Here is a 27,968-nt window from a genome sequence, read left to right as displayed (position 1 = left end):
ATCCTTCGGCCCAATTCATCTCGCAGCGCACCAGCATTAGACCTTTATTTTCAGCGAGAAAGAATTTTCCTTCACGGGATCCGTAAAGCTTCAGCTATGGAAGCAGCTGGCCTTGCGATCGGAACATTTGCACTCGTCGGAGTGTTTCAGGACTGTGTAGCGCTTTTGTCTCAAATCGGCGGGGCGAAGTCTATGGAGAAGGACTATGTTCTACTTGCAACAAGACTCGACTTCCAAAGAACCCTGCTGCTGCAATGGGCGAACAGACTGGATCTTTTCGACAGCACATCTCGCGATACGCGACTGGATGATCCGACCGTCGGACCCCTTGTAGAGCAAGGACTCTCGTGTATTCGTCAGCTTCTTCAAGACAGCCAATCACTACAGCAACGCTATGGTGTCAGGCCGATTGGAGTAAAGGAGAGACTCGCCTCTTCATCAGCTGTAAGTGGCAGATTGATGTCTCGCTTTCGGCAGAAATCGCTGAGCCTCCAACTGTGGCGCGGTCCCCAGTCATCAATCCAGCCCTCAACGGACAACGACGAGCATACCCACTCCAGTTTTAGTAAGATCAAATGGGTCATCAAAGATAAAGAACAGTTTGAATGTCTTGTTCAGAAGCTATCGGATCTCATCGCGGACCTCGACAAGGTCATACCACCTCAGACAGGATTAGATGTTGTTCACACCGGATTGAGAGACGAAGTTGAGCAACTAAACGACGTTCGCAAGCTCAAGGCTATCTTAGCAGCGTCGTTGGAAGATAGTAACAATCTTGTCGAAGTCACGAAGCGAACCATCGATAAAAAATGCGCTCAATTGATCCTCGACCGTCTTTGGTTTCGCTTGATCGATGACAGAAAAGACAACATCGCCGAAGCTCATTCCAAAACCTTTGAATGGGCCATTCATCCCCCAGTCCCCGGTGACGCGCGGAGTGATCTGGGAGAGTGGTTACGATCAGGATGTAAGATTTACTGGATATCTGGTAAACCGGGCAGCGGAAAGTCTACCTTGATGAAATATTTGTACAACCACCCGGATGTCATGGACTTACTGCAGGAGTGGGCAGGAGATAGGAAGCTGACCGTAGCTCCGTTCTTCCTGTGGAACATTGGCTCCACTGAGCAAAGCTCACAGCAAGGACTTGCTCGAGGGCTATTATACCATGTTCTCAAAGAAAATTCAACACTAATTCCTACGATCCTCCCGCATACGTGGCAAGAAGCGCAAAATGGCGTCGTCGATCTACAAGTTCCTACAGATGTCGAAATGAGAGCTGCATTTCAAAGACTCGGTGCTGAGACCACCGCTGGAGCTTTTGCTTTTCTCATCGATGGTCTCGACGAATTCACTGGCAACCACCGGGACGGAATATCGTTTGTTAAAAGCCTCGCCACCAGCGCAAATATGAAGATACTAGTTTCGAGCAGACCTATCGATACTTGCGTCGCAGCGCTCTCTTCGGCACCCAGGCTGAGACTTCAGGATCTCACAAAGCCAGACATCGAAAAGTACATCAACGATGTCGTGCGGTCGCGACCTTATGCTTTCGAATACAACTATCTGACTGACACCGCTGTGGAAGGGTTGGTGAATGATATAAGGCGCAAAGCAGATGGTGTATTCTTATGGGTCGTACTTGCATGTCGCACGCTGCTAGAGGGCTTTGCGGCTTGCGACAGTGTTGAAGAACTTCAGCGCCGGATCGAAGAGCTACCACCAGAACTCGATGATCTGTTCCGTCACATCCTCAATAGCCTTGATTCTCGCTTTCTTCAACAGGCCGCTAAAATTCTGCGGGTTTGCTACACCTACTACTCTCTGAGGCATATCGAAGAAAAGCTCACAAGTTTCGCACTAGCATGGGCCCATGAGAAAGATATGGACATTGACGCATTGGACGTTTTCATCCCACACTCGCTTGATGAACAAAAAAGGAAATGCGCGATGCTGGAAGGTCGTTTGCGTAGTCGGTGTAAGGGACTTGTGGAGATCTACGAGAACTCTTTTGATGGCTTCTATGTTGACTTCATGCACCGTACAGTGTTTGAATTTCTTGATACCGCAGATGCTTGGACAATGGACTGCTTGCAGATCAAAGACCACCAGTTCGATGCCGCCACCGTTTTGGCTTATATGGGATGTTACAAATTGTTTCTCGAGACGTATCCGGTCACTAACGCCGACGAAATCATGTTTCATAATCTCGACTTCATCGGTTTAGTAAAGAAGAGCTCGCCATCGAACCTGCCCCGCGTCCTGAATCGTTACGCTTTCGCACTTTTGCGGCCGAGGGATGACCAAAACCTGCCTATATTTGGCCCTTTCCAGCACGATCTATCTTTGGATGACGCGGTTCTTTTACTAGCAGTTGAGATTGGTTTGACGACTTGTGTCCGGAAACAGGATGTGGAGAACTTCAATACTCGTCAGAGATTGCGCTACCATGATTCAGCCCAAAGATTCAACTTGCTATATCACTCTATGATAATACCTGTGATACAACCGGAGGAAGTTGAAGGTTTTTCCGAAATTGAGCCTATGATAAGCCTTCTCATAGCTTCCGGATGCGATCCAAATGCCAGCATCTTCCTGGTCAACGAAGGGACGAATACTACCCCCTGGGAAGTATGGATGGACCCCGAATCCGGTCAAAACATGTTCCTCGATCCTTTGCAAGATATAAAAATCACAATGCGAATGTTAAGTACTGGTGCTGCGTCTGCGCCCCAGATGCTCAATGGTTCTACCCCATGTAACAAAGATTACTGGGGGCGTATAGTTGAGATGATACAGGAATGGCGCGAGACACTTGCGGAGCCACGGTATGCAGAAATTCAAGAACAGCTACTAGAGTTCTGCGAAACGATTCTGGGTGCAATGTTGGCAAGCTCCGAGCGCAATTTACCTTAAAGTGAAAGGAAATGGTTACGACAAGGACACTCTGCATCTATAATGCTACAATGGAGAAAAACTTTGTTGTATCGAGAACGTAAGCTGACATAGAAATTACTCCACCAATCTCGACGTCGCAGTTCCCTCCAATTGCGAGCTAGATGGATCATATTCGATCTGATCTTGATCTACGGATGTATACTCATTTCCTTGTGATCACGCACACAGACCTCACTTCTATCGTAAAATCGTGCAAATAGCCTAAATCTCTTACACAGAGAGAAAAATCCTGAGCATGCTCTTTCATGTTGTTCGTTATTGAAGTCGCTGTGATTAATGTCAGGAACGCAGCCCTGCACCACTACGCCATGCAACCAAAAAGGTACGTATGATCAGTGAACTACTGATCAGGGTGCAGGATAGTATATATCGTCAGCCAGGCCTGACAATTAATCCGAACTGTTTCTGTTCCTGACAAAGGTAAAAACAGGCGAGAACCCATTCACAGTATTGAGTCCCAGCAGCAAATCTAACTTCATCCATATATCTACAGCTAAGATCTGTAGACTGGATATAGAGGTCGATGATGTGGGTAATGGAGTTAAAGCATTTGTTTTTTCTTCTGTTTTTGTGTCAGGGCTGTCAGGTCTACTTCAATAAGTCCATCTTCGTCATATTTCATGCTGTACGACTGATCTCGGGTTTGGAGGGATTGGTTGCGAAGTACTTTGGAGATAGAGAAGCTACGCAGAAAAATTCGAGATAAAAAGTTTTCTGACCAGATACAATCAGGCAGGAATACATGTAATCGAGTGCGATGAACGACAAAGACGCAGGACATCGGAAAGTGCCATGTGATTAAGTTTATTTCGATTGTTTTTGCTCATTTGTAGTATCTAACAATGACCAGAAGAACAAAGAGAGGAGTAATATACAGCTACAGTCAAAACTTATAGCATATTCAACGATGAACGAAGAAGGAGCAGGACCTCCCAAACAAGCTTGCAATATCCCTGACACAATCCTCTTGGTCTATCTTTACTTCCTCCTGTTCTGGCTCATGCCCAAGATCTGCACCATGCGGATGAAGATGTTGATAAAGTCCAACTCAAGCGAGATGGACTCATTAACAGGATCCTTGGGAATCAGTCCTCGTTCAGCCTGGCGCGCGTGGTTCAGCACCTTCTGCACATCGTACAGGGTGAAGCCACCGAAGACGGCAAGACCTCCGTACAGCCAGATGTTCTCGGTGAACATGAGTGTGCGGGCAGCAGTGGCGGGAACGACGAGCGGGGCGAGACCGGAGAGAGCGACAATTGCGACACCGGCGAGAAGAGGGCCACCGAGGTAGAGGTACTTGTCTGTCTTTGCAGTGGCGCCGACGAAAGCGATGGAGCCCATCATTCCAGCGGTGTAGAGACCGGCGCGTGCGAGGATGGCGGGATGCATGAAGAAGAGTGGTGACAGGAGGAGAGCTTGGGTACCGTTGAAGGCAGTCCAGAGAGCGTACTTTTGGACGTAGCTGCACTTTGTTAGCGAACTTATCTATGAGCCGATGTCGATTCGTATACTTACTTCGATGGCGAGGTGGCCATGGTGCCGTACATGGTTCCGATACTGCCAACGAGACCAACACCAAGCACAAGCCACGGGTTTGCGCTCATAAGCCTGAAGCTCCATCCATTCATGTGCAGAGCGCGGGCTGCGATACCGATCATTCCAATACCAAGGCCAGTGTGCATGAAGGTGTCGTTGAGGTACTCGCGCTCGAATGGCGGCATGCCACCATCCTCGCGTGTTTCGCGGTTGAAGATAAAGTTGATGCCTAGTAGAGTTGCGCCGAAGATACCAGCGCCGTACAGTAGACGCTGTCGCATGTCGCCCTGTGCCACTGGGTTGTAGGCAGCCTGTTGGTATCTGCGTCGGAACGCTTGCTGGAACTTTGAAACATTTTGCGATGTCGAAACCGTGGGCTTTGCGGGTCGGAAGAAGTGCGGATGTTGCTTGAGTGGCGTGTTGTGGAAGGCGCGGATCGTGAGGGTTTGTGGTGATTTCGGTGATACTTGTCGCAATGTCGCCGTGATGGCGAATGGTCTCCGTAAGAGGGACGCCATTGTGTGTGTGGGTGTGTACCTTGGCGGTGTTGTCGCTGGAAAGGTGGGAGGCGGAGCGATGATATATGCAAAAGAGTAATGACGTTTTGCGTGTGGAAAGCGCGAGAAATGCCAAGCCGCCTTAACTCCGAGGTATGTCACCTAGGTACGCACGTGGTAGGCGACGTCTGCGCAAGCAACGGTAACACTGAAAAAAATTCAATGGCATTTGCAATGCGATATATACATCTTGGTCGTAACCTCTAGCAATGTCGTCAAGTCATTCCCTCTCCCTTGGCCTCCAGGTCTTCACCATACGGCTCTGTCTCATCCGGTCTCCTACCACCTGTCCAAAGCTTATAAATGCGCAAAGATAGGTGCTACTATGGTGGCCACATGGCCCTGCACAGCTTTTCGTGATGGACCATGTACAGAACACACTACTGAGTTCATGCGGGTGCCGCATCTTCAGTCTCTAGGTAGATGAGCGGCTCGAAACTCTAGTGACGGCGCGATACGTCCAAAGAGAGACGAAAACATCGCCGGCTCGGGCCCATAGTTCTAAAATCTCATGCTCGCACATGTTTATTCTAGCATCATCCCCTAAAGGGTTACTGCAGTATGATTGGTGCTTAGCAGCGCAGAGAAGAGCCGGAACGCCGATGGTCAGACTGAGGGTAGTCGGATTTTTGACTTCTCGAAGAGGTTCTGTATAACAACAAACTCTTGATGCTCATAAGACTGCGATGTGAGCTGTGTACGGCTGATGTTGACACAACAGGAAGCTGCGGCAATGCCGTGATTTCGTCGTCTCGACTGTACATCGACGCCAATTTGCTACGCGAACTTCGTGGTGGTGTTTGAAGCTTCGGTGGTGCAGGTACCTTGATCTTGTCGAACTCGATGACGTGCTCTCGGATATCGCTCACGGCGTCGTGGTACATGGTAGTCGGATCTGCTGTCCTGATTCGGGTGATCCTAGGAGGAATCCGACGTTGACCTGGCGTGTACGCTTCCGGCTGCTCGTCCGGTGTAAGGTCCGGAACATCATCCACATCTGGAGGAGGATGGAGAGACTTTGGTATTGTCTCAAGTAGGTCAAAGTTGAAGTTGAAGCCAGAGAAACGACTAGGTGATTTCCAAAACTCGTTCGCGACAATGGGAGGACCGAGCATATTGGCATCCTTCTGGAATGCATCCCACCGTCTTTGTGTCTCGCGGGTAGCACCCTCTGCGTTTCGAATTTGAGTCCGCTTGCGATGCCCGGCGATTGTATGGCGTGGGGCAAAGTCTTGGGTCTGTATCTGCGAGGCGCCTTCGAGCTGAACGATTCGCGTCTGCATGTCGAGCATGGCTTCTCGCTGAGTTGCTAACTCAGCATGGACGTTGTGGATAATCTCGACTAGTGTGCGATTCGTTTGGCGCAATTGAGATTTGGTAATAGATGTTTGAGAAGGTCGCCGCGATTTTGAAGACCGTTGATGCACACTGGAGGTCTCATAGGCTGCAGCAATTGATCCTTCGGGACCACTCAACAGATCCAACATGGTCGCGCCAGATAGGTTCGCCTTGTGGCTTCGAGATACGCTATCATCATGGTAGAAGGTATGTGCGGGTGCAGGTGTGTTCGGAGAATTGAGAAAGGTCGCCATTTCGATGTGTGCTTGTGTGAACACGCTGGGGTGACAACGGTCAAGTAAAGAAATGTTAGTACTATCGAGCATGAATGCCTAGATTGGTTTTGCAAAAGCATTGCGATGTTTCGTCGTTCCTTCATCACCCTCAGACGCCAACTCGTTTCGCCACTATAGTTGAGTTCGCGCGCATGAGACGCTGACACCACCGGGAGTGCGGCAATGCCACACCCCGTACAGACTTGCTATAGCATTGCAATTCGTTCAATGTGCTACGTAGGTGTGGCGCTGGGTTGATCGCACCACCGTGAGTATGTGTGAAGCGCTACCAAACATCACAAGACGCTGGTGTCGGGGCTGTCCTGGCGTTGTGGGTTTCAGCCGTAGAGGGTTGGTGTTTCGGCCAGGAGCACGGAAGATACGGATGGGGACCAATGGAGACTAACGCAGCTGTTAGCGCAGGGAGAACATTCCAGACTTCAAAGCACCAAGAAGGAACAAACCTTAACTCAAGTCGCTATACGTACAGCTACCAGCTTCAACTGTAGCAGACCTGCCAGTCACGTCCGTGCCAGGAGCTTCAGGTCAATCCTTCTCTGCAACGACGCCTGAGGAGCCACGTCGCGGTGTACTGATGTTCTGCCACCACCTGCCCGCGCGCGGGAGCGACGTGACCGGTCTGCGAGTTATCGAACTAGGTCGACATCCTTCTACTGTTACTTTCTCTTCTCAGGAACAGTCGCATTTTCCTTCTTTCGTAGTTCTCATGTAAGTTCCGCTGCCAATGCTGATGGTCTACTTGTACACGCGTCACATCTGACAACGCTACACCTATAGCATTTCTGCTGCCCTGATTCTCTACCTTACCAACACGACCCTCTTTTCGATCTTGTTCCTTATCAATTTTCTTGATTCTGGATACTCGAACCTTGCATAACCTCCCTGCAGCGCATTTTTGCCGGTCGCGTTTTCACGGCTTGGACCACTGAGTCGCCTGCAGCTGAAGGTGCGCTACATGCCTACTGATATGGGTTTAGCCATGTATCCACAAAGCAGATTCTACACTGAGTGCTGAAAGATGAACGAAGAGCGTCCACAAGAGGAGAGTACCGTCCAAAATGTGACATGAGGCCAACATTTGCGTCGACATCAAGGAGCGAACGATCCTGCGCGTGAAGATATGAGGAAGAGTAACATCAATCACACATGAACTACCGAGACTCGGCTTTGGAAATTTGGAAATATTTGCCTCCAGCCATGTACCAGTTTGCACAACGCGTGGAAACAATTCCGCGTTCCATAGGTGAGTGCACGATCGAGCCGTCTGTGGATGCCACTCTTAGGCAATGTGACGCCTGCAAACCATGTCACATATCGCAGGAACAAGGATCTGCATCCATCCAGGCACATGAGACGCACATTCGGCTTCATGAACCCGATCCGTCCGACGACATTGTTGGTGCTGAACAATACAAGCCATGTCATTTGCTCCACCTTGGAATCCTACCGGTCTTCATTAATGCAACAGTATACGTAGATGGTGTCTTGGCCGCCCGACTGTACATACCATAGTACATGTAAGCCCCAGTAGAACCCAACCGCCCACTTTTCGCTTAACCGAGACTGGCTAGGTAGGCCCACGATCTTCTATCAAGGTCTCTATGCGCAGCATTCAACAGCATCGGATTAACCTCGAATCAGAAGGTATCTCTACATGTTTACAGATGCTCGCTTGTGCATTTCTGGAGTCATGGTTCTAGAATTAGATCTCTACACGGACGTATTACACCGCATTCAACTACCGATCACCACGCGCAGAACCTCCGGTTAATATACGACCAGTCGACATTAGCCACACGACGTCCGAGGGAGTCACACCAAGACTGCCATACGACAAGCTCCCCGCTGCCAAGATCGGACACTAGATGAACGCTAATATAGCTGCGGCGCGTGTACTGAAGCGAGCAATTGCCGCTGCCTATCACATCCATGTTGATTATGGACCTCATCCTAGATAATCTGTGGAGAGTAGCAAACAACAGGGAACGCAGTTTAGACCGGGCGGTGACGAGAATGGCGACAGCACAGATGCGTGGACCCAGAACGATATTGATAGCACCTGCAGAAGTGCCGCATCACCGCGCAGCGAGCCAAATGTATAAGAAGGTCGAATGCATGGCATCCTGAGATTATCCTGGGACTCCTCGCGTTCACAAAGCTTTAGAATCGATCATGGTTCAGTTCACACAGGCTCTTACTGCCGTCCTTCTAGCTACCGGTGTCGTCGCACATCCTGGCGGCAACACCAACAAGGAGATCTTGAGGAGGCAGGCTCATTTGGACCATCCGAACCGTCGAAGTGTTCAGGCATGCAAACGGGATCTCGTTGAGACTGGATGGGTTCGAGAGCAGCACCAAAGACGTGAGGCCAGGCTTCATGAGCTTCGGGTCGCGGCAGGTTTCGCAAAGGAACATGAGTTCGTCCGCCGCGACGTTGCTGAAGTCGAAGAAAGCTACGGTGCTGAGGCAGCATGCACGCTCGACCCTGAGTCCACTGAGGGCCCTTACTGTAGGTGGAGAGAATGGCACTCAATGAAACAGGCTTGCTAACAGCTCTCTAGGGGTTACTGGTGAGCTCGTCCGCCAGGATATTTTGACAGGAGAAAAGGGTGCTATCACTCACTTGGACATCAACATCATCGACACCTCATCTTGCAAGCCTGTCACCGATGCGTACGTCGAGATGTGGGGAAGTAACGCCACTGGTGTTTACACTGGTGTTCAGGCAAAGGGTAATGGCGACGGCTCTGCCACCGCTATCAAGACCAATGCTCTTCGGGGTGTGCAGCCCACAGGCGCCAACGGCACCGCCACCTTCATCACCTTGATTCCAGGACACTATGTTGGCCGCACAAACCATCTCCACAGTAAGCTTCACTTCCGTCCCCTCCATATGCATCAATATTAACATCCCCAGCCATCATCCACCATGGCGCCAAGCTTCTTGCCAACAACACCATTCAAGGAGGCACAATCTCGCACGTCGGCCAGTTCTACATCGAACAGAACTTCCTAGGCCAAGTCGAGAAGACCTCTCCCTACAACACCAACAAGCAAGCCGTCACTACCAACGCAGTAGATCCGCTCTTCAACATGGCTAAGCAAGGCGGCGACGATCCGGTGCTGAAGATCTCGCTCATTGGCAAGACCATCGAGGATGGCCTCTATGCTACTATCGATGTCGGTGTTAACCCCAAGGCGAAGCAGAACCCTCAGCCTGTCAACATGTGGACGGCAAATGGTGGTGTACCAGTAAAGGGAAGCCCGTGGACGGGATACCCGGACACCTGCTTGTACTGTGGGTTTAGGCCCCCGAAGGAGAAGAAGGACGTCCTTTCCGAGGAGTAGATTGATATGAAGAGGAACGATAGCATTATGGGGCGCGCCACAGGCCAGTCCTGACAAGCTCAGAAATTAAGCGATACTGTACATAGCTGAGTTATCAAAATCAACCTGCGATGATTCGTGCGAGTATCGGATAACATGTGTGATGTAGATGTGAGAAGGAAACTGGTCTGCATGCTGGAAAGCAGATCTGCGGTTTGACTGGAGCAGAAGCAAGAAGCGGATGCATGTCGAAATGCCGTCTGTAGGGGTTGTTAAAGCTAATCCTGACTCGAGTGCCAAGATCAAAACGAGGCAGCTTCGCTCCTGGCGTCATGGACCGCCCCGCTCCGCGGCGCTGAACGTTTCCCTTTCTCCACTCCACCAACCCAACAAATGTATGCGACGATGTCAACCTCACCGACTTTGCCAGGGGATATACACCTTCTGTTAGTGGGTTATGTAGGTGCAGCGGTCTAAGATTGATCTTATGCTGAATTGGGCAGATCCGACTGCCTTCACACCTCAAGGCTCTATGCCTTGCCTCAAGAGCGTGGTACAACCTCGCTAGAACTCGACTGTATAGGAAGGTTACTATCAACGTATTTGATCAACATGAGGTTGCGCGATTCGAACGTTGCATGGATACAGGTGCTCAAGCGCGCGTTGATGCGACCAGATCCTTGACGCTGATGGATAGCCTGCCGCCGCCAGAAACTCCAGAATTCCAGACCCAACCACATCAACATTTCTACCACGGAGAATGGTTGAAGCCTGTGGAACTCAGCAGGATAAAAGCGATATTAGCGTACTTTCCGCCGAACCGTCTGCATACTTTTCGGTGCATTCTTTGACCCGGGATTTTCGCATATATGATTATACTAAACTGTTGTAGGTTTCTCTCGACACTACCATTCAATGCAAACCCCGTGCTACCGTCCTAAGCGGAGACAGTGTACGATTTCTTTCTTCAACAGACGGCCACATTGAAACACGTTCACTTTAGGCTTGACGACTGTACGCTGTTGAACACCCTTCAGTGTGTACGGACCGCAGACCTCTAGCTTCCTTACGTGTATTCCAACCGTGTAAAGTTTAATATGGAGAAACTGATAACATTTTTTCATAGATCGGTTCGTACAAGTACCTGGAGAGACTGTATATCGGCACAGAGTCTGGGCAACTGTCAAGAACTTGTGATCAAAGACTTGCCGATAGCCTTGCGCAGGCATTTTCGAGCCAAGCCAATCATTGTGGCCGCCTAGAAAGCCTTCAACAGCTTACACTTTCTGGAGTTGTCCTCAGCAAATCTTCTCATGAAGGCATCGGTAGAGTTTTATCATTCTCGCAGCTCACGCACTTGACTTTATGGGGCTCTCCTCACACTTTAGCGTTCGTCTCCGCTCTGGTGCACGGGCTTGGTGTGCAAAAGTTACGATTAAAGCATCTGAGGCTCGATATGCACGGCTGCGATGCCACTGACGACGTCAAAACGTTACTGGAATGCTGTACCGAGCTAAGAAGTCCGTGCTTGAAGTGGCCCGGTCGCGGTGCGTGGTTACCCGAGTTCCTTGTCCGAAGTCTGCACGTTATCGGACAACAGGTCGTTCTTTTGTCGTTGCATCATCTCGATTACCTCGATGTTCTCAATAGTGAACGTGACGGTGATGGCAAAAAAGGAGGCCACCGCTTCGACGTTCTAGATGCTGAGTGCTTGAAAGAGGTCTGTCTGGCATGTCCGAATCCAGAACAATTCGGATATAGGATCTCAGACGATTTTTTAATAACTCATTGCGAAGATGGGTTCTATGCGCCCTTGGTAAGACTACGCACTGTCTAAGTAAAGTGTTCATCTCCAACACGATGTAGCTGCCCATATGCAAATTGCCAAAATTACGCAGCCTCCATCTTCGTCAAGAATTTCTCGACGACCGCTCCTACGGCATATGCCGGCCTGATATCGAAGACCTGACTCATAATTTGCGAGAGATTTCTTCGCATATCTGGAAGAGCAGTCTTGTTGTCGATTACTGGACACACTCATAATTGGGCAAGAACGCCAGGCCAGAAATGGAGATGAGGTGAGGCGTAGCCATGACGACCCATGGTGTATCAAGAAGAGTGAGTGCGAGCCTGCACGTTGCTTTCGCTCAAGACGCGCAACGTGCGACAATGAGACTACCCGCATCGCACCTTACTTCATCTATTTGGCAGAGTTCCGAGCTACCAGTAGTTATGCGGAGATTCTAGACTGGCAAAGCGCACGGGATGCTTGGTCCTATTGGATGTAGCAAATACCTGGCCGATTCGATGATGATTGATGAGCATTGGCTATGAGCGCGGGCAAACTTCAGAGGAGCTGTCTCAACTCAAGTGTAGTCTGGATTGAGCTACCACCTGAAGCGATTAAGAAGTTCGAGAACAGTGAGGAAAGCTTTATTTTCGTAACTATGAGTTGGCATTGTGCGGAATAATCTATCGGTCGGTGTAGGCTGAGGTGGACCGTTATTCTTCAACTCAACCAGGGTGCGATAGGAGCCACAGCAACCATCATATCTTGCTTCCTCTCCCATTGGATACCTGATATATATGCAGCATTGAAGAACTACAGTAAATATGAAAGAGCTTCAACAACAAGGCTCATCCAACGTTGAGGGAGAAGACCAAGGGACGGTGACTATGGTACAGCATCGCGACATCTGGCACGCAAACTGCATGGTTCCACACACTTTGTTCAGAAGCCTTTGGGCATTGTGACAGGTGGCCCTTGGAAGAAAATAAGAACAAAGAGCTTTGTGCTATGATTTGGTATGCATGCGGTATGTGCGATGGTATCGAGAGTACTTGCTTGGATTATCGAGGTGATCTAAGATGGGGAAGTATGAATTTGTATACTGGTGGTTAAGTGAAAATCAATCACAACTAGTACTCTGTTCTGGAATCGATTTGTAACATGTTCACGAGCATGCTGGAAATGTCAATGGCGTTCACGGCTCTTTGAGAATATCTCGTAGTATAGATATAATATGATGCTTTCATTGCAAACCAAAAAAAAAACCTCAAGCTATGCGTACAATATCATCCTAGCCGTCGCGACTTAAATGCTAGAGAGGGAATCCAAATGCAGAAACAATCACTCCAGCTCATGCATCCCTACTCATCCACTTCTATCATCCATCCATAAACATTCATTTATGCCTGAGCAGCCTCCAAAAGCTTCATGTGCTGCTCGGGGTGGGTCTTCTCAACGTTGCTCTTAGCAACCTTCTTCATCATAAAGTTGGCATCGATTTCAATCTCCTCGCTGAGCTTGCCGTCGGCGACGCGCCACTTGCCGCTGATGGTGAGGACGCCAACGGGGGGTTTGGCGTTGACAAGGGAGTCGACACCCTCAGGGACGTTGGTGAGAGTGAGCTTGTAGGTAGTCTGGGGTGTATTAGTATGGTTGTCTAAGGAATAAGAAAGGTGAGGAGAGATGGGTTGGCATACCTGACCGATGGGCTTCTTGTCGGTGACGGTGTAGGTGGCCGAGGTGGCCTTGTCGCCGGATTCGAAAGCGTAGCTGACGAGCGCTGGGCAGAGCGTCTTGATCATAAGGTCGTGGTTGTGGAGAGCGGCAATGACGATGGCGGCATCGACACCGTTGAGGGGAGTGGAGATCTGGGAAGTAGGCATCTTGATAGATTGGTTGTTTGACTGAAAAGTTGGTAGAGGATTAAAGAAACTGGCCGGCAGTAATAGTGAAGAGAGTAGTTGATGAGACTGTTGTAGTGTTGATGAGAGAAGTAGAAGCTGTTGGATGATGATCTTGCTTTTGCGATGGAAGCAGTAGAATATATACACCTTCTTCCTACCAGTCTTACTCGCGTACCCAGGTCCCTTACTCTAACTCTCCATGACCCTAACCCGTTGTCCAAAACGTCAAGATGCAGTCAAGATGCATGTCTTACACCCCTGACACGGCATGGCGTCCTCGCTATACCCCAGTATTCCATACAGTGGTACGAGTTCCCACGCCTGCGTCTGTACTACTCCGACGATCATCCGTTCGCCCAACATTGAGAATAGTAGCTACCGAAACGCATCGCCTTTGTTTCCGAGCAACAGAATAGGTAATGCCTGTGCGTTGGTGCGCCGAGTCGGGTATGGTGAAGTAGGACGATCCCTCGTTAGCCGAGAGAAGATCCACAGGATTGAGTCGTGAAGTTTGGAGTGAATACTCAGGGTCTGTCTGGCACGTTTGGAGGGATTAATGGTAACGCTGGAAATAGCATTTTGGGTTTGTTTGAAAACAGTCATCGAGTCGCGTAGTTCGAGACAGAGGTGTCTGCGCACTGCTTGTTTACCTGCGACATCGATGCGCCACTCGCTGCCTCAAACGAAGCTTTTTTGTCGCTTGTTTCTCAGCTGTTGACCCTACGCGCAAGGCGCCTGCAATGCTTATCGATGCTGTCGATCATGTACAATGCTTACACGCAGATAACAATACGAACTCATATTCTCCGGATCTCCAAAGCTCGGTCACTGTTTCCAAGTGCAGTAATTGGGTGTTGGTCGAGAGCAGTGTCTGGGTGTTTCGCTGGTGGGTCGGGAGAAGCGACGGGCGCCGCGGGTTGGGGAGCCGGATTGCCCTAGCGTGAATCTTAAGCCAGCACGCCATGCGTTGTCGCGGTGGCCTCATCTATTTTCAACCAGTTCACTCGGCGTTCATACGAATGGCGGTTAGGTGTTTGATCAGTGTGGCTATTTTCGCTTTCATCGCGTTTCAGTGCTTGCTTGAAGTCCCGAAGTGTTGTTTGGAAGGAACGCATCTCGAGCATAACAGCCAGAATCTTACCATCTGCACACAGCCTTAGAATCCTATGCAGGCTTGGTGTCAAAAATTTCGCTTGAACATAGGTATCTACTACGCGCAACGCGAATTCACTCTCTCCAGTGGTGCTGCGACGAACCTTAGACAACGAGCCACTTACAACTACCGCATCTCAGTTAATGCAAACAATACTAGCCCAACTAAGCATGAGCGAGACCGAGAAATCAATAGGGAGTATATGCGCAATGATCATTCGACGGAAGCGTTGTGTGCATGGCCTTACCAGCTCCCGACCCGAGAGGCGGTCGTACAGAAGGCGACGAATAGTACAAGTTGAGGGGACTGATGGTAAATGTATCAGAACCCTAAAGGCACATTCAATATATCGTATTCGAGAAGAATGTACATTTCCAGGCCTTGCTTCAAAACGCCTCTGAAAACCCTCTTCCCATAACAAATGCACCTTCATCCCATCTCCCCTATCTACAACTTCGCCTCCGAATAGCCCTCTGCCCTCCCACCCGCAAAATTCACACCCACAGTTGGTTCAAGGGTCCCACTCTTGTTAATCAGTTGCAACTTCCCCAACCGCGAAATCGGCTCATCATCGTCCCTATCCCTAACATAAAACGCCCAATCGGCCGTAGGATCAATCTCTGTCTGACTGTATCCATTACCCATCCACGAGAACCTGTTTCCAGTATACTTAACATCCCAATCCTCTAGTCTAAGTTCCATGAGCGCCTCAATGTAATGTAGAGTGGAGCCAGGCCAGAGCGCAGTTACGGGGCCGTCTGGACCGAGCGATTTATACCATGAGCGGCAGGCGTCGTGCCAGACGGTGCGCTTCATGTATTCGTCTTTGAAAGCGACAAAGTCATCAATGGCTTCAGCTTTGGGTGCAAAAGTAGAGATATTGTGTGTTTGGAAGCGGTCAATGAGCTTGCACATGTAATCCGCTTGCGCTTCGATAGCGCTGAGAACAGGGCCGTTGCCAATAGGGCAATTGGGACCGAGGAAGATGAGGTAGTTTGGGAAATCGGCGGCTGCGAGACCGAAGTAGGAGCGTGGTTCTTTGGCCCATGCATCTTGGAGGTTGGCACCGGAGGAGTTTATAACGGGGAAGCGGGGCTTGAAGGAGGTATTGAAGCCGGTGGCACAGATGAGTACGTCGATGGGGTATTCGTTGCCGTCGGAGCATACGCAGCCACGTTCGCTGATGGAGTTGATCTCGCCGTAGACTGTCTGTACGTTGGGTTTCCTTAGGGCCTCGAGGTAGCCGACGCCAGGTGTCAATCGCCGGCATCCGACGTGCCAGTTCGGGATCAGGCGCTCTTGTAGGTACTCGTTATTTAGCTTTTCGGTCATTTGCTGGCGGAAGTAGGCTTCTGTTTCAGAGTTGACGTGTGTGTTTTTTAGAAAGATGCCGAACTGGCCGTTTAGGCCGCGCTCAATGTTCTTGCGGTATTCAACTAGTGCGCCGGGTTTGGTGGCGAATTCGAGCTTCTCTTTGTCGGAGAAGACGTGTTGTTCGAGACCTTGGACGGGTGAGACCCATGTTGGTTCACGGATAAAGGTTGTGACTTTTTTGACGTGCGGTTGGATGGTAGGGAGAACTTGGATACCGGATGAGCTGAAATGGTCAGTTGTTGAATTAGACAATCATACGCACGAAACTTACCCGTTTCCAATCAAGCCAACATGGCGACCTTTTAGGTCAACGTTGTCATCCCAGTTTGCGGTGTGCAGTAGCGTGCCCTTGTATTTGTCCAGACCTGGTATGGCGGGCCATTGCCAGTTGTTCAGGATGCCCGACGCGTTTACTAAGATGTCACAATGGTCGTTGACAATCTGATTGCTTTCTAAGTCTTTGACCTGCACGTCATATCCTCCTTTCTGCTTGTTCCATGTTGCACCGACCACTTGGTGCTGCGTCTTGATATATTTGCGTAGACCGTACTTGCGTGCGAAATCGTTGAAGTACGCGAAAATCTCTTTCGAACCGGCGTATACAGCGGACCAATCCAATTTTGGCTCAAATGACCATGTGTAGTTGTGTGAGGGAACGTCGCATGCGCATCTAGAAGCGGAATGTTAGCAAGGGTTCGCCAAATGTGCTGCTTTGCTGCAGCCGGTTCGGCAGATCGTGGGGGGTGCATTATTCCCCGCAGCCATCATTTCGGATCTGCACTTACCCCGGATATCTGTTCTCATACCACGTTCCCGAAACCTCGGCGTTCTTCTCATATACTCGAAGGCTGTAATTTGAGAAATGCTTTTGCAGCTTGTATGCCATTAATAAACCCGAAGCACCTGCGCCGATACACACGACACGCACATGGCGTTGTGCGTGGATCGGCCCTCGTAACCGATGCTGAGCATCAGTCTCCGGCGCAGCCGTTGATGGAACGATGAAACCATCCGCCATTCTGAAGGGTATATAACAAGCGAGAAAGATGTCGAAAAGTAAAGTTGGAAATGAGTAGCAGGTTGAGACCGTTACCACTACGAGGGCTCCAAGGTTCTTAAACTTCGCTCCTGCATGTTTGCACCGCGACTTCCCACCTTTCAAGAGTCAGGTTTTAGCTCCATGACCACATGTAACGAGTCAATGTAGTGAATACCCAGATCCGGGGTCACGCTAATTGTGTTGAAGCATGGTTATGATGTCGGAAAATGCTGACGATTCGTGATGTGGGCCAACGGTGCGAGAGGCTATTCATGAATCCTCCTCTGGCAAAGCATTTCCGAAGGTTGCACAGACAAAAGTCATGGGGTTTCTAGTCGCATAACGGTAATGGATCCGATAGATGATACATTAGCCAATCGAGAAGACGTTTGTAGTAGTGGAGATCATTCTCGGATACGGAACTTGTGTCTTCTTTGCGGGGAATGGGAGTGGAGCACTGGGGTGGAGAAGCTCTGCCGAGGTGTGACCGACCACGCCAAAAACGATTGACGCGCAGGTTTGACTAAAAGATGATTTGTTGTAGCAGGCGTGTGAAACAAATTTTGAGCGACTGAGATATTGGACTAGCATAAGTCTCTAGACGATTGTGTATCCCCCGTCTGCGACTAATGTGGCGCCGATCATGTAACTCGCCGCGTCAGAATGTAAGAAGGCAATGCAATCGCCTATTTCCTCCATCTCCGAATAGCGGTGAACAGGAACTTTCTTCCTTTCGGTTTCCATCATATCGCCTTTACCCATGTGCTCTTTCACCAGAGGTGTCATTACATAGCCTGGAGAAATTGCATTGATCCGGATACCCTCGTGCGCGAAAGCCAGTGCATCCGACTTTGTAAGGCCAATGACAGCATGCTTAGAGGTAGCGTATGCTGTGGCAGGCACATTGAGTGGTGGTGCGACCAGGCCGTACATTGATGCTACGTTGACGATAGAACCCCGACACGACCGGTATGAGTCTGAGAACTTCTCTTGCTTGAGCATCTGCCGAATTTGTGCACGCTGGCATTGCCAAACGGCGGTAGTGTTAACGGCCATAACTTTTTCGAAGTCATCTTTTGGTATCTGGTCTGTCGTCTTAATTATACCACCTATGCCAGCATTGTTGACCGCATAGTCTAGTCGTCCAAATTCCTTGACCGTCTTCTCTATACTGTCATCGACGGCTTTCTCATTGGTGACGTCGATCTCGAATGTTTTGACAGAAACATCTGGTGAGATGTTGTTTAGTCCGGTGAGGGTTTTGGTGACGGAGTTACGATCTAGCAAGGCGAATGAGCGTACACCCTGCTTTGCGAGAGCGTATGCAGTGTACTGGCCAATACCTAGGATATATTAGCTTATCGGTTGCGTATGCTACACAGCTTAATCGAACATACCGGATCCAGCACCGGTAATGTATGCTACACCTTTCAGTACGAAAGACATATTTTCAGGTTCAGCGCGTACTCTGCAAGCCGTGTTCAATTATCGATTTTGGGGTCCACGGAAAGAGAATGGCGCTCAACGTTGCCACCGCTTCCACTGTTAGCCCAGCGCTGCGATTCAAGAAGTTGCCAACTGTAGCATGCTTCTTGCATATGCACCGTCAAGGTTGGCCGTGAGCCTGATGCTGTGGGGAAAGCCTATAAGCGGGGCTGAGCCTGGAGTCGGCTGCGGTTTTCCTGGGGATAACAAGCACGAACGAGTCATGTCGGCCCTACTGTACGAACGCCTCTCAATTCGTATCTAGAATCCGGTCGTGTGGTACGGAGAATGCGAATGTACGACCTGTATGATTAGACTATTCTTGTCAATAAGTTAGTGCGCAAGTGCTGGTAAGGCCCACCAGCGATTGGTCGCCTTTTGACACGTGTTACATGTCCGTCATAATTGAGCGATTGCTGGGAGAAGTCGTCGCAATCGATGTGGGAAGGGAAAAACCGAATAGTAATCATCGGCAGTGATGGTAAAAGGGCCGCAACGCGAAACTGGACGTTGTGTGTGGGGTACGTCATCTGAGCACGTGTCTGCGTGTCTTAGCGCGGTTCCACGCCTCAGAGAATCTTTCGCCACCACACTTTTCACCCCTGCAGCCACCCGCACTCCTCATCGCCATGCGCATCCTACAATGGTCCCAACACCTCATCGAATCGCACTCACATCTACCGAGCTCAAAAAGCAGCACAAGAAAAATGGCCCGCGCCTCAACGAGCGACAACAAAGGCAGCTCGAGCGCGACGCCGAGTTAGAACAGCGCGCCGCCCGCGCCCGCAAAGCCGAAGAAAGTCGCAAAGCAGCCAAGAAGAAGCGCGAGGAAAAAGAGGCGAAAGATGCAAGAGCGAGGCAACAGATTGGTGTTGGGCTTGCGACCCAGCTTATTGGATATAGCCATACACAGGCGCAGCTGAAGAGTGGCATGGAAGCATTCCTAGGTTTAAGCAAGAGGAAAGAAGAAGAGAAACGCAGAAAGGATCTGGAGCTTACCAAGAAGCTGGAAGAGATTGCGGATTCGATGGAAAAGGAGCCATGGGATGACGACAACGACGACGACAATGAGGACATAGACATCGGTCTGCCGGAGACGACTGTGTCCTTTGGCGAGCAATGGGCCGACGATGATTTAGATGACGACACACTCCTCGAAGCACATGATATGCTCGTGTCAGATTCGGTAGAGGTGCCACAGGTTGTTGCGGAGCCGCCTGCGCCTGTTTCTCCTCTTGCACCCCCTCCGCCCGCCGCACCGATCCCTCCGCTGAAGTCACTTTCTACCCAGGACAATCGCGAATTCACACGCACACACGGGCCCATCAACAAGGCAATCGAGGCTGTTTTAGACAAACTACCCGAGCCTCTAATCGAACTGCTGTCACACGATCTCTCGCTCAAGACACCAGACTGGGACCCTTCACTAGGGCTACTACACAAGCTCAACCCGGTCGGGCTACCGCCTCATCGTCTGCGAATCAAGATCGGCTGCATTGTATCGGTGCTTCGAGATCTCAACACAAGCAGCCAGTTGTCCAAGAGCCAGCACTTGCGAGTCCTACGATGCGAGAACGACCGGCTAGAATGCTTGGTGTTGGATGGACAGCTGCAGGGAACTAAGACCTTCCTGACGCGGGTTCCATTTTTTGCGAAATACAAGAATCTGGAGCAGCATCCTTTCCAGCGGACGCAGTTTCCCATACGTGTAGCCATTGACTATACACCATCCAGCATGCCACAGGATACGTCCCAACCGGGGTTCAAGCTCCCCTCTATACCTGGCCGTGTGCCACCTGCCACCTTGCCAAGAAAACCGACCCCACCTGTCATTAAGGCAAAACCTCCCATAAATCAGAATCCGGGCTTCAAGCTTCCTGGAATACCAGCATCCAAGTCCAGCTCGTTCACTGCGATTGAACCTATATCGGTCACGAAGAAAACTCCGTCAATACTGTCACTACCAACAGACTGCTGGGACGACTTCCTCGAAAGCAGCACACAAATCTCACGAGAGCTTGCTTCAGAAACAACGCCGACGGTCAGGGAGCCAATCAAAGCTTCAACGACCGTATCGCCTCCCATAGCTGACGACCTTCCTCCTATATCGACCCAAGACTTCGACTTTTCGCTAGAGGATCTCGACGAAGAGCCCTCAACAGAGGAGGTGAGATGTGGGGCTGCTCTCAACATGCACACTGCGCCTAGCACGGTACCTGCACCGCTTCAAGCCAAGTCAGAAACGTTACGCCCCGCACAAAAGCCAACATCTCTGCCGCTTCCCTCTGAGCCGGCAAAGTCTTTGATCACCCCCACCAAAGTTGACAGCAGTGTCGCGCAGAAGAACTTTCCGCCTCGTGCTTCTGCGAATTCGAGCAGGCCGTTGACATCCTCCAAGTCCTCTAAGAAGATAGCTGGGAAATGCCTGAACCCAGGTCCCTTTGCCTATGGACTCGAGGCTGAACTAGCAAAACTTCGAGCTTCTCAGCTGCCAAAATCTATGACCGGTATTAATGCGAAGAGAAGAGCTACAACGACGCCATCCAGGGACCAGGCACTTCCAACGAAGAGGCAACGCGTACCAACGCCGCACTCGAAGCCCCCTCCAGTGGTGTCGACACCAAGCGCGTCTTTTGAAGACTTTGTTATGTCGACGCAGGAAGTAGCTTCGTTCTTCGATGATGATGATGATGTTGATGATGATGATAATAACATGAGCTTCGGATCACCGCCTATCGCGGTATGATTCACGCATTTTGGATACGATGAATAATGATGACTCAGTTCTGGGATTGGGGTTTGGAAATGATACCCTTCTTTTTGCTTTTGCTTCTTGTAGACGAAGAACTACGACCTTTTGATGTCAACAAATATCCTTCAAACGCTTTGTGGTAGTCTTGTTCCAGAGCCGTACAGCGACTGCCATCCATCTGAGTGATTTGTTAGCGACTTGGCGTTGCTAGAGCGTGGCTTCCCTCACCAGCGCGTCCTACTTCCACCACTACTGTCACACTCCACATCCGCGTCTTGCCGCTCTCGCAATACTTGTCATTGCGCCCCATGTTACAGCCCAATGTTGCGAAAGCCAATGATCAAGGCTACTAGCGAATCCCGCGGCCTCCCGCTCCCAGAACCATTTATCTTCACCGCTGCTAAGGCCATGGGCAAGTGGGGGCTGCAAGCTCCATAATATATACGGTATGCTCGAAAGACCGCCATTACACAGGTAGTTTCAAGTTACGCCAGGCTTGAAATGTATTAAGTTGTGTTTCATAGGCGCGGTAGATGCACGGCATGGTGGGGGCCAAAAACTGAGTCTGGGAATTCAGCCCCAGCCGCTGCCTGCAGCCCCGCAAGGCGCATTTCCTGAGAATTCGCGGACATCGATTCTTATATAGGAACAACCCACGCATATTGCTGGCGTCGTCTTATCAAGACGATGAATCATCAAAAGAAAAGTCCACAGTGGCACCCTTTCGCCGCCAACGAGATGACTCAACTCGATTCTGACTTCAATCCTGTAGCTCATTCGGCTCAGGACAGCGCATCGAACCGACTGCTTGAAAGAGATGGGCAACAAAATCATATCAGCGAACCGACTCGAACCAGCGCATCTCGTCCCCAATCTCACACCAACGGTAGCTTCGTCTATTCGGATGCCACGGAGACACATGGGCTGCCGTCTGAAGAGATTGTCAATCAGCCTTCGATGCAGAAAGGTGCCAGAAGCGGCTATTTCCCAGCGAATGCGCATGACCCTGTGGAATGGAAAGGTAACGCATGGTACGCTTTGACTTGGGAATTTTTGGGGATAGCCGTAGCGATATGCTTCCTCGGTAAGTCATATGCCCAATATACATAAAGCATCGTTAACGTGTCTGTAGTCCTCGGCGCTTTCGTCGTACATCTCAAAGACCAGCAGGAAAGTGCCTGGTCGATTCGAGTTATTCAGGCTACAAGACTTGCACCATCATTATGGCCTATACTCTTTTCTGGCGTACTGGGAAATGCGATTCGCGCGTTAGCTGACTGGCGCGTTGAGCGTGGTGTCGATCTACTGGTACGAAAGGAAGCGTTTCCAACACTTGACGCTGCTGACGAATCTTGGACAGACCTTGGAACAGTTGATGAGCTCCTTAACGGTAGGCATCAAGGGTCTTGAATGAAGTATAACACACGCTAATGCTTGTACTTTAGCTTGCTGGCTCCCTCATCGCGATCTTCAAATGGTCAATATTGAGACTCTCGTCTATTGCTCTAATCTTGCTGTGGGCTTTCAACCCCCTCGGATCTCAGTCTTCGTTTCGAGGAATCTACTTGAGGGATCAAGAAGGATTTGGAACCGGAAACATCGCGTACTATAACCACAATCTGAGCAGCCAGCTAGGATTCAATTCGATCATCCCTGGTAGTACACGTACCAGACCGAAGCTTCGCGCATTATACTCTGCGGCTCTCTACAACATCGCATCCGCCACTCAGTATGTGGATAAGACAAACACGACGTACCAAGACATCGCTTTGATGCTCGGAGGGGAAGCCTCGGCTGGTGTACAAGCAGCCACTGACCCCTGGGGAAATATACGCATGCCAAACCTGCAAGCTCTACCCGGTTATGACTCGAAAGACCCGCATCGCTGGGTAGATGTACCTTGGCAGGATGCAGTCCAGAACTACTCCAGCCTTGTTGGTGACCGAATTGAGGGTATCAATCGGAACTTCACCGGTAACACTACCTTCAACGCAACCTCGAGCTACCAGGTATTCTCGGTAAGACAAGTTTCATTTGTTCTTCTCTTCTCGTGGTGTTTCTGACAGATTCCAGTGCTCTCCATGGGTACACCTCAAAGACGAGAACGAGACAACCCTATGGGTGAACAGCAACCTCCAGATGAATTACTCGGAATTGATAAATCCTACCGCTGGGAGACCAGCGAACATAATAAGGACGTTCTTTGTGGCTTCCACCGAGGACCGAGCAACCAACTTATCTACGACGTCAAGTCAAGATCATCCACAGCTCATATTCGGTACCAAAGGCGACAAACCCAACTACGTGTCCATCACAAAATGCTCAACAAAAATGACTTATATTGACGCCCAGATATTTTGCACGTCGAAAGGTACTCTAGGAAAGGCCAGCTGCGGCGTCAACTCCGTTCGAGCGATGCTCAATCCTACCGACTCTGTCAACCTTACTTTCCTGGAATCCGGGCGCCTCTATTATCCAAACTCGACAGTCAACCACGATCCAGGTGTCCCCGAGGTATTCATGGGGAACTTTATGGACCTGCTCAACGACAAGCAATCTGGAAGTGGTGCGTCGAGTATAGTAGAATGGTACATCAAAGATCCGCTTACCGCACTCAATAACCCCGCCACGATCGCTTATGCAGACTTGGGCGAACTCGATATCATGATGTTTGAGCAACGTCTTGCACTGCTGTGGAATACGCTCTGGAAGATCGGCTATGAACATGCATCCATCATGGGCGGCGATCTGACACGCTCGCCGTTCCTCGATACGTTGCTCAATACCACGTCCACTACTACGTTTCCGTTGCCCGCTATCTACGCATTGGATATCCCATGGATCATACTCTATTTCGTCTCCGTGGCAATCATGTTCTTTGCAGCGGTCTTTTCTTTGGTAATGCATCACCAGTGTCATGCACCCTCAATTCTGGGCTATGTTAGTAGTCTAATTAGAGACTCGAAGTACTTTAATGAAAGCGAGGTTCAAGGCAACAGTGCGGAAGACGGAACGGGGAAGACGAAGCGACTGGGATACTTGAAGGTTATGCTTGCGGACACCAAATCGGATGAAGACGTGGGTAAGATCGCCTTCGCGCCCGCAAGTACGGAGAGCAGAGTGAGAAGGAGGCGGTGGTACGAGTGAAGAGACGGAAGAGACCAAGGCGTGAGGACACAAGACAGGTGAACCTCGCGGTTCCCTGTGTCTATGAGTTGAGAACACAAGAAAGGACATTTAGTTACTACAAAATACCCCAGAACTCCTCCGGCTCCAGCCCCCACTTTTTGCACAGCTCCCTGTACCTCTCCGTGTACCCTTCCGCTCTCTTCCTAAACCCTTGCGCAGTCTTCATCTGGTCCCTCCCAGCCTGATGTCTGTGAGCGGAATCAGGACCGTCAGCCACCCTCACAAAACGCGCATACGTCCACAGCTCTGGCAGCGGCGTGTGTTGCGTCAAGCCCTGACCACCGTATATCTGCATAGCCTCGTCGATAACTTTAAGCAGCGCATTCGGCACCATAATCTTACTCTGCGCAATAGCGTATTTCCCTGCCTTGTTACCTTGCAAATCCATAGTATCCGCCGCATTGAGCACAACCAACCGCATAGCATCGATAGTCATGCGCATATCCGCAATACGCTCGATATTGCTATCGAACTCGCCAATAAACTTGCCCCGTGGCTTCTTCCGCGGCTCCATGCATCTCACAAGCGCAAGTTCAAACGCGCGTTCTGCCTGGCCGATGAGCCGCATACAGTGATGTATACGACCGGGGCCCAGCCGCCCTTGGGCAATTTCAAAAGCGCGTCCAGGACCGAGGATGATGTTTTCCAGTGGTACACGTACGTTTTCGTAGACGTACTCGCCATGTCCTTCAGGCGCCCAATCGTAGCCCATGATCGTCAGGTTTCTAATCTGCTTTAAGCCTGGGCTATTCGCCGGCACCACGAGCGTCGTGTGCCTATTCCACGCATTCGCATTGTTGGGATCGGAACAGCCCATCAAGATGAAGAGCTGCATTTCTGGGTTGTACTGGCAGTTGCCATAGAGCTTGCGTCCGTTTATGATGACTTCTTTGTCGGTAATGTCCATTTTTATGCCGACTTGGGTTGCGTCTGAGGAGGCGACGTCGGGTTCTGTCATGCTGTATGCGGAGGACATGTCGCCGTTCATGAGGGGGTGGAGCCACCTCTTTTTCTGTTCGGGGGTGCAGTATTTGGCGAGGAGTTCGATGTTGCCAGTTTCGGGGGCGTGGCAGTTCATCGTCTGGAAGTATGTTAGGAGAGACGTTTCCGAGTGTCGTGTTTGGAGAAGCGTACCTGTGCTGCCCAGTATACTCGCCCCATGATCTCAGCGCAGCATGAGTACTCCAAGTTGGTTAAACCTGGACTCTCGATGAAGTGGTTCGGTAAGAAGAGATTCCATAGTCCTTGGGCTTTTGCCTTCTTTCGCAAGTCGTGGATGATGGCTGGGGTTTCCCATCGCGTCTTGCTCTCTTTGAGTTGCGCTTTGTAGATGCGCTCAGCGGGTATGCATTCCGTCTCGACCCAATCATATACCTGTTGGATCTTCTCAATTGCGATGGGCCGAAGTTTGGCCTTCACCCAGGGCGGTATGCGTGAGAAGGCTGGGCTGCTGTTGATGTCGATGTTCAATACCATGGTGCAGGTTAGAAGAGCTATGGAGGTAAGTGAGAATGATCAAACTGCAACATGGAAAGTCTACGCGTGAATATAGTAGACATGACTCGTCGTAACAGTCGCTGCCGACGCGTTGCGATGCGTGTTTGCAGCCGAGGCGATGTTGTTTTTTGGCGGGGGAGTACCGGATGTCTTTAAGCGTGGGGAAGGCAGCGTGGCAGCGAATGGGGAAGCTTTGACCCCTGACGTCTTCCCGCGTCGGCGTGAGTCGAGATGAGTGCTATTCCACACACCCACATGACGCCGACCTATGAGCGGGGCGTCGGTTACTATACGACATGGCTTCCGAGATGGAAGATATGCTTCACTACTTACACCATCATTCTAGGGCAACATGGCTACTGAAGGACTTGCGAAACCATGGATTGAGGTACGTGAATGTGGAAACATGCACGTCACCGTATTGATAAATTGCGCAGTTCGAAGAAGAACTCGGCGAGCGCATGCTCTTGAAGCCGCCCATCTCCCACATGTCAGAGCAATTTATGCGATATGGTGGCCTCATGGCCTCGAAGTATACGTTTCCCGAACCCGATCCTTCCGTGAAGACCGAAGACACAACAACCGATGGCGGCACCAAAGTGCGCGTATACACGCCAGATGGCTATAAGGGTGGCAAGCCAGTGTGCGTGTATTTCCACGGTGGCGGTTGGGCTATGGGCGACGTGAATGGCGACGATCCATTCAGCAGGGCAATCTCAAAAGCTGGTGGCGTTGTGGTTGTATCTGTTGAATATGGACGTGCCCCAGACAACAAGCACCCTGGCTTAATGGACGAGTGCTATAAAGCCTTGCAGTGGGCTTTGAGCAACTCGAAGCGGCTGAACACCGCCGAGGGCAAGTTCCTAACAGCCGGAGTCTCTGCTGGCGGTCAACTAGCGTTCGCGACTGCGCTGAGAGGCCTGGACGAGGCATCGGGCGAGCTTGTCGGTGTTGTCGCAATCATACCTGTGACTGTGCATCCGGATGGCGTCCCGCAGACACTTCGGCCTGAGTACACGGCCATGGAAGAGCACGATCAGCATACCATCAACCCTGCGGACGCGATGAGAGCCTTCTGGGATGCTTTCGGTGCTCCACCAACTGACCCGTATGGATCGCCTCTGCTTCATCCTGGAATCAAGAACCTGAAGAAGGTCTACATGGCTGTTGCGGGGCATGACACGCTGAGAGACGACGGTGTACTCATGAAGAAGAAGCTAGATGATGCTGGGTAGGTTTGTGTCTTCATTGTAGGTCTTGATGCTGACTTGACTGTAGTGTGCCCGTCAAATTCGACTTTTACGATGGCTATCCACATTTTTTCTTCGCTTGGCCTTCGCCCAAGCTTGATAAGCCGAGGAAGCAGTTCTATGACGATTTGGCTGAGGGTGTGAAGTACGTGTTGTCAGAGGAGGCGTAGCTGCAACACGCATGGTGGTAAAACGAACGCAACTATTATGATCATACACTTGACCTGCTGCACAACCATTTTAAACAATACGAGACTGATCTCCCCTATCCGCCACTTATCGTGGTTTTGATCACTTCATCCCGAAGCACACGACGGGCTTCTCTTCTGCTCTTGACAACCTGGCTAACACTTTTCGCTTTTAAGACGGATCCCAGAAGTCACCCAAATAGTTCAGTGGCTAGATTTTGCAATGAATTGTACAATATAAAGCAGCTAATGTATCATTCTAAATACATGTTATATCGTGGAACCCTAGTACGGGCTTTGCAAAACCTGTTCGGTCTTCATGACAGCATGTATAAA

The 27,968-nt window shown here is 50.4% G+C and overlaps 11 protein-coding genes across 11 annotated transcripts; 5 read left to right on the top strand and 6 right to left on the bottom strand.

Annotated features, from left to right (window-relative positions):
• Window positions 1-96: 96 nt before the first annotated feature.
• Window positions 97-2,916, top strand: ALTATR162_LOCUS6896 (uncharacterized protein; the record flags this gene model as incomplete). Its single annotated transcript, XM_043314521.1, has 1 exon — window positions 97-2,916. One exon carries the CDS (start codon window positions 97-99, stop codon window positions 2,914-2,916), a length of 2,820 nt encoding a protein of 939 aa, XP_043170456.1.
• Window positions 2,917-3,936: 1,020 nt separating this feature from the next.
• ALTATR162_LOCUS6895 (uncharacterized protein) lies at window positions 3,937-5,012 on the bottom strand (the record flags this gene model as incomplete). Its single annotated transcript, XM_043314520.1, has 2 exons — window positions 3,937-4,420; window positions 4,474-5,012. 2 exons carry the CDS (start codon window positions 5,010-5,012, stop codon window positions 3,937-3,939), a joined length of 1,023 nt encoding a protein of 340 aa, XP_043170455.1.
• Window positions 5,013-5,623: 611 nt separating this feature from the next.
• On the bottom strand, window positions 5,624-6,643 carry ALTATR162_LOCUS6894 (uncharacterized protein; the record flags this gene model as incomplete). Its single annotated transcript, XM_043314519.1, has 1 exon — window positions 5,624-6,643. The coding sequence occupies one exon, from the start codon at window positions 6,641-6,643 to the stop codon at window positions 5,624-5,626; it is 1,020 nt and encodes a 339-aa protein (XP_043170454.1).
• Window positions 6,644-8,857: 2,214 nt separating this feature from the next.
• Window positions 8,858-10,033, top strand: ALTATR162_LOCUS6893 (uncharacterized protein; the record flags this gene model as incomplete). The annotated part of the gene is made up of 3 exons (XM_043314518.1): window positions 8,858-9,194; window positions 9,247-9,552; window positions 9,603-10,033. 3 exons carry the CDS (start codon window positions 8,858-8,860, stop codon window positions 10,031-10,033), a joined length of 1,074 nt encoding a protein of 357 aa, XP_043170453.1.
• Window positions 10,034-13,201: 3,168 nt separating this feature from the next.
• Window positions 13,202-13,684, bottom strand: ALTATR162_LOCUS6892 (uncharacterized protein; the record flags this gene model as incomplete). Its single annotated transcript, XM_043314517.1, has 2 exons — window positions 13,202-13,435; window positions 13,499-13,684. 2 exons carry the CDS (start codon window positions 13,682-13,684, stop codon window positions 13,202-13,204), a joined length of 420 nt encoding a protein of 139 aa, XP_043170452.1.
• A 1,621-nt stretch (window positions 13,685-15,305) lies between these two features.
• Window positions 15,306-17,250, bottom strand: ALTATR162_LOCUS6891 (uncharacterized protein; the record flags this gene model as incomplete). Its single annotated transcript, XM_043314516.1, has 3 exons — window positions 15,306-16,455; window positions 16,504-16,902; window positions 17,018-17,250. 3 exons carry the CDS (start codon window positions 17,248-17,250, stop codon window positions 15,306-15,308), a joined length of 1,782 nt encoding a protein of 593 aa, XP_043170451.1.
• A 618-nt stretch (window positions 17,251-17,868) lies between these two features.
• On the bottom strand, window positions 17,869-18,717 carry ALTATR162_LOCUS6890 (uncharacterized protein; the record flags this gene model as incomplete). Its single annotated transcript, XM_043314515.1, has 2 exons — window positions 17,869-18,614; window positions 18,669-18,717. The coding sequence occupies 2 exons, from the start codon at window positions 18,715-18,717 to the stop codon at window positions 17,869-17,871; spliced, it is 795 nt and encodes a 264-aa protein (XP_043170450.1).
• Window positions 18,718-19,399: 682 nt separating this feature from the next.
• Window positions 19,400-21,502, top strand: ALTATR162_LOCUS6889 (uncharacterized protein; the record flags this gene model as incomplete). The annotated part of the gene is made up of 1 exon (XM_043314514.1): window positions 19,400-21,502. One exon carries the CDS (start codon window positions 19,400-19,402, stop codon window positions 21,500-21,502), a length of 2,103 nt encoding a protein of 700 aa, XP_043170449.1.
• Window positions 21,503-22,246: 744 nt separating this feature from the next.
• ALTATR162_LOCUS6888 (uncharacterized protein) lies at window positions 22,247-24,655 on the top strand (the record flags this gene model as incomplete). The annotated part of the gene is made up of 5 exons (XM_043314513.1): window positions 22,247-22,592; window positions 22,641-22,816; window positions 22,869-22,898; window positions 22,954-23,526; window positions 23,582-24,655. 5 exons carry the CDS (start codon window positions 22,247-22,249, stop codon window positions 24,653-24,655), a joined length of 2,199 nt encoding a protein of 732 aa, XP_043170448.1.
• A 97-nt stretch (window positions 24,656-24,752) lies between these two features.
• Window positions 24,753-26,173, bottom strand: ALTATR162_LOCUS6887 (uncharacterized protein; the record flags this gene model as incomplete). Its single annotated transcript, XM_043314512.1, has 2 exons — window positions 24,753-25,778; window positions 25,832-26,173. The coding sequence occupies 2 exons, from the start codon at window positions 26,171-26,173 to the stop codon at window positions 24,753-24,755; spliced, it is 1,368 nt and encodes a 455-aa protein (XP_043170447.1).
• A 373-nt stretch (window positions 26,174-26,546) lies between these two features.
• On the top strand, window positions 26,547-27,614 carry ALTATR162_LOCUS6886 (uncharacterized protein; the record flags this gene model as incomplete). The annotated part of the gene is made up of 3 exons (XM_043314511.1): window positions 26,547-26,582; window positions 26,632-27,425; window positions 27,473-27,614. The coding sequence occupies 3 exons, from the start codon at window positions 26,547-26,549 to the stop codon at window positions 27,612-27,614; spliced, it is 972 nt and encodes a 323-aa protein (XP_043170446.1).
• Between the last annotated feature and the right edge of the window lie 354 nt (window positions 27,615-27,968).

The sequence above is a fragment of the Alternaria atra genome (genome assembly GCF_907166805.1).
Source record: "Alternaria atra isolate CS162 genome assembly, contig: 25, whole genome shotgun sequence".
In the NCBI taxonomy this organism is placed as follows: Eukaryota; Fungi; Ascomycota; class Dothideomycetes; order Pleosporales; family Pleosporaceae; genus Alternaria; species Alternaria atra.
The sequence above is the reverse complement of the archived record's forward strand: the minus strand, read 5'-3'. Positions and strand labels throughout refer to the sequence as shown.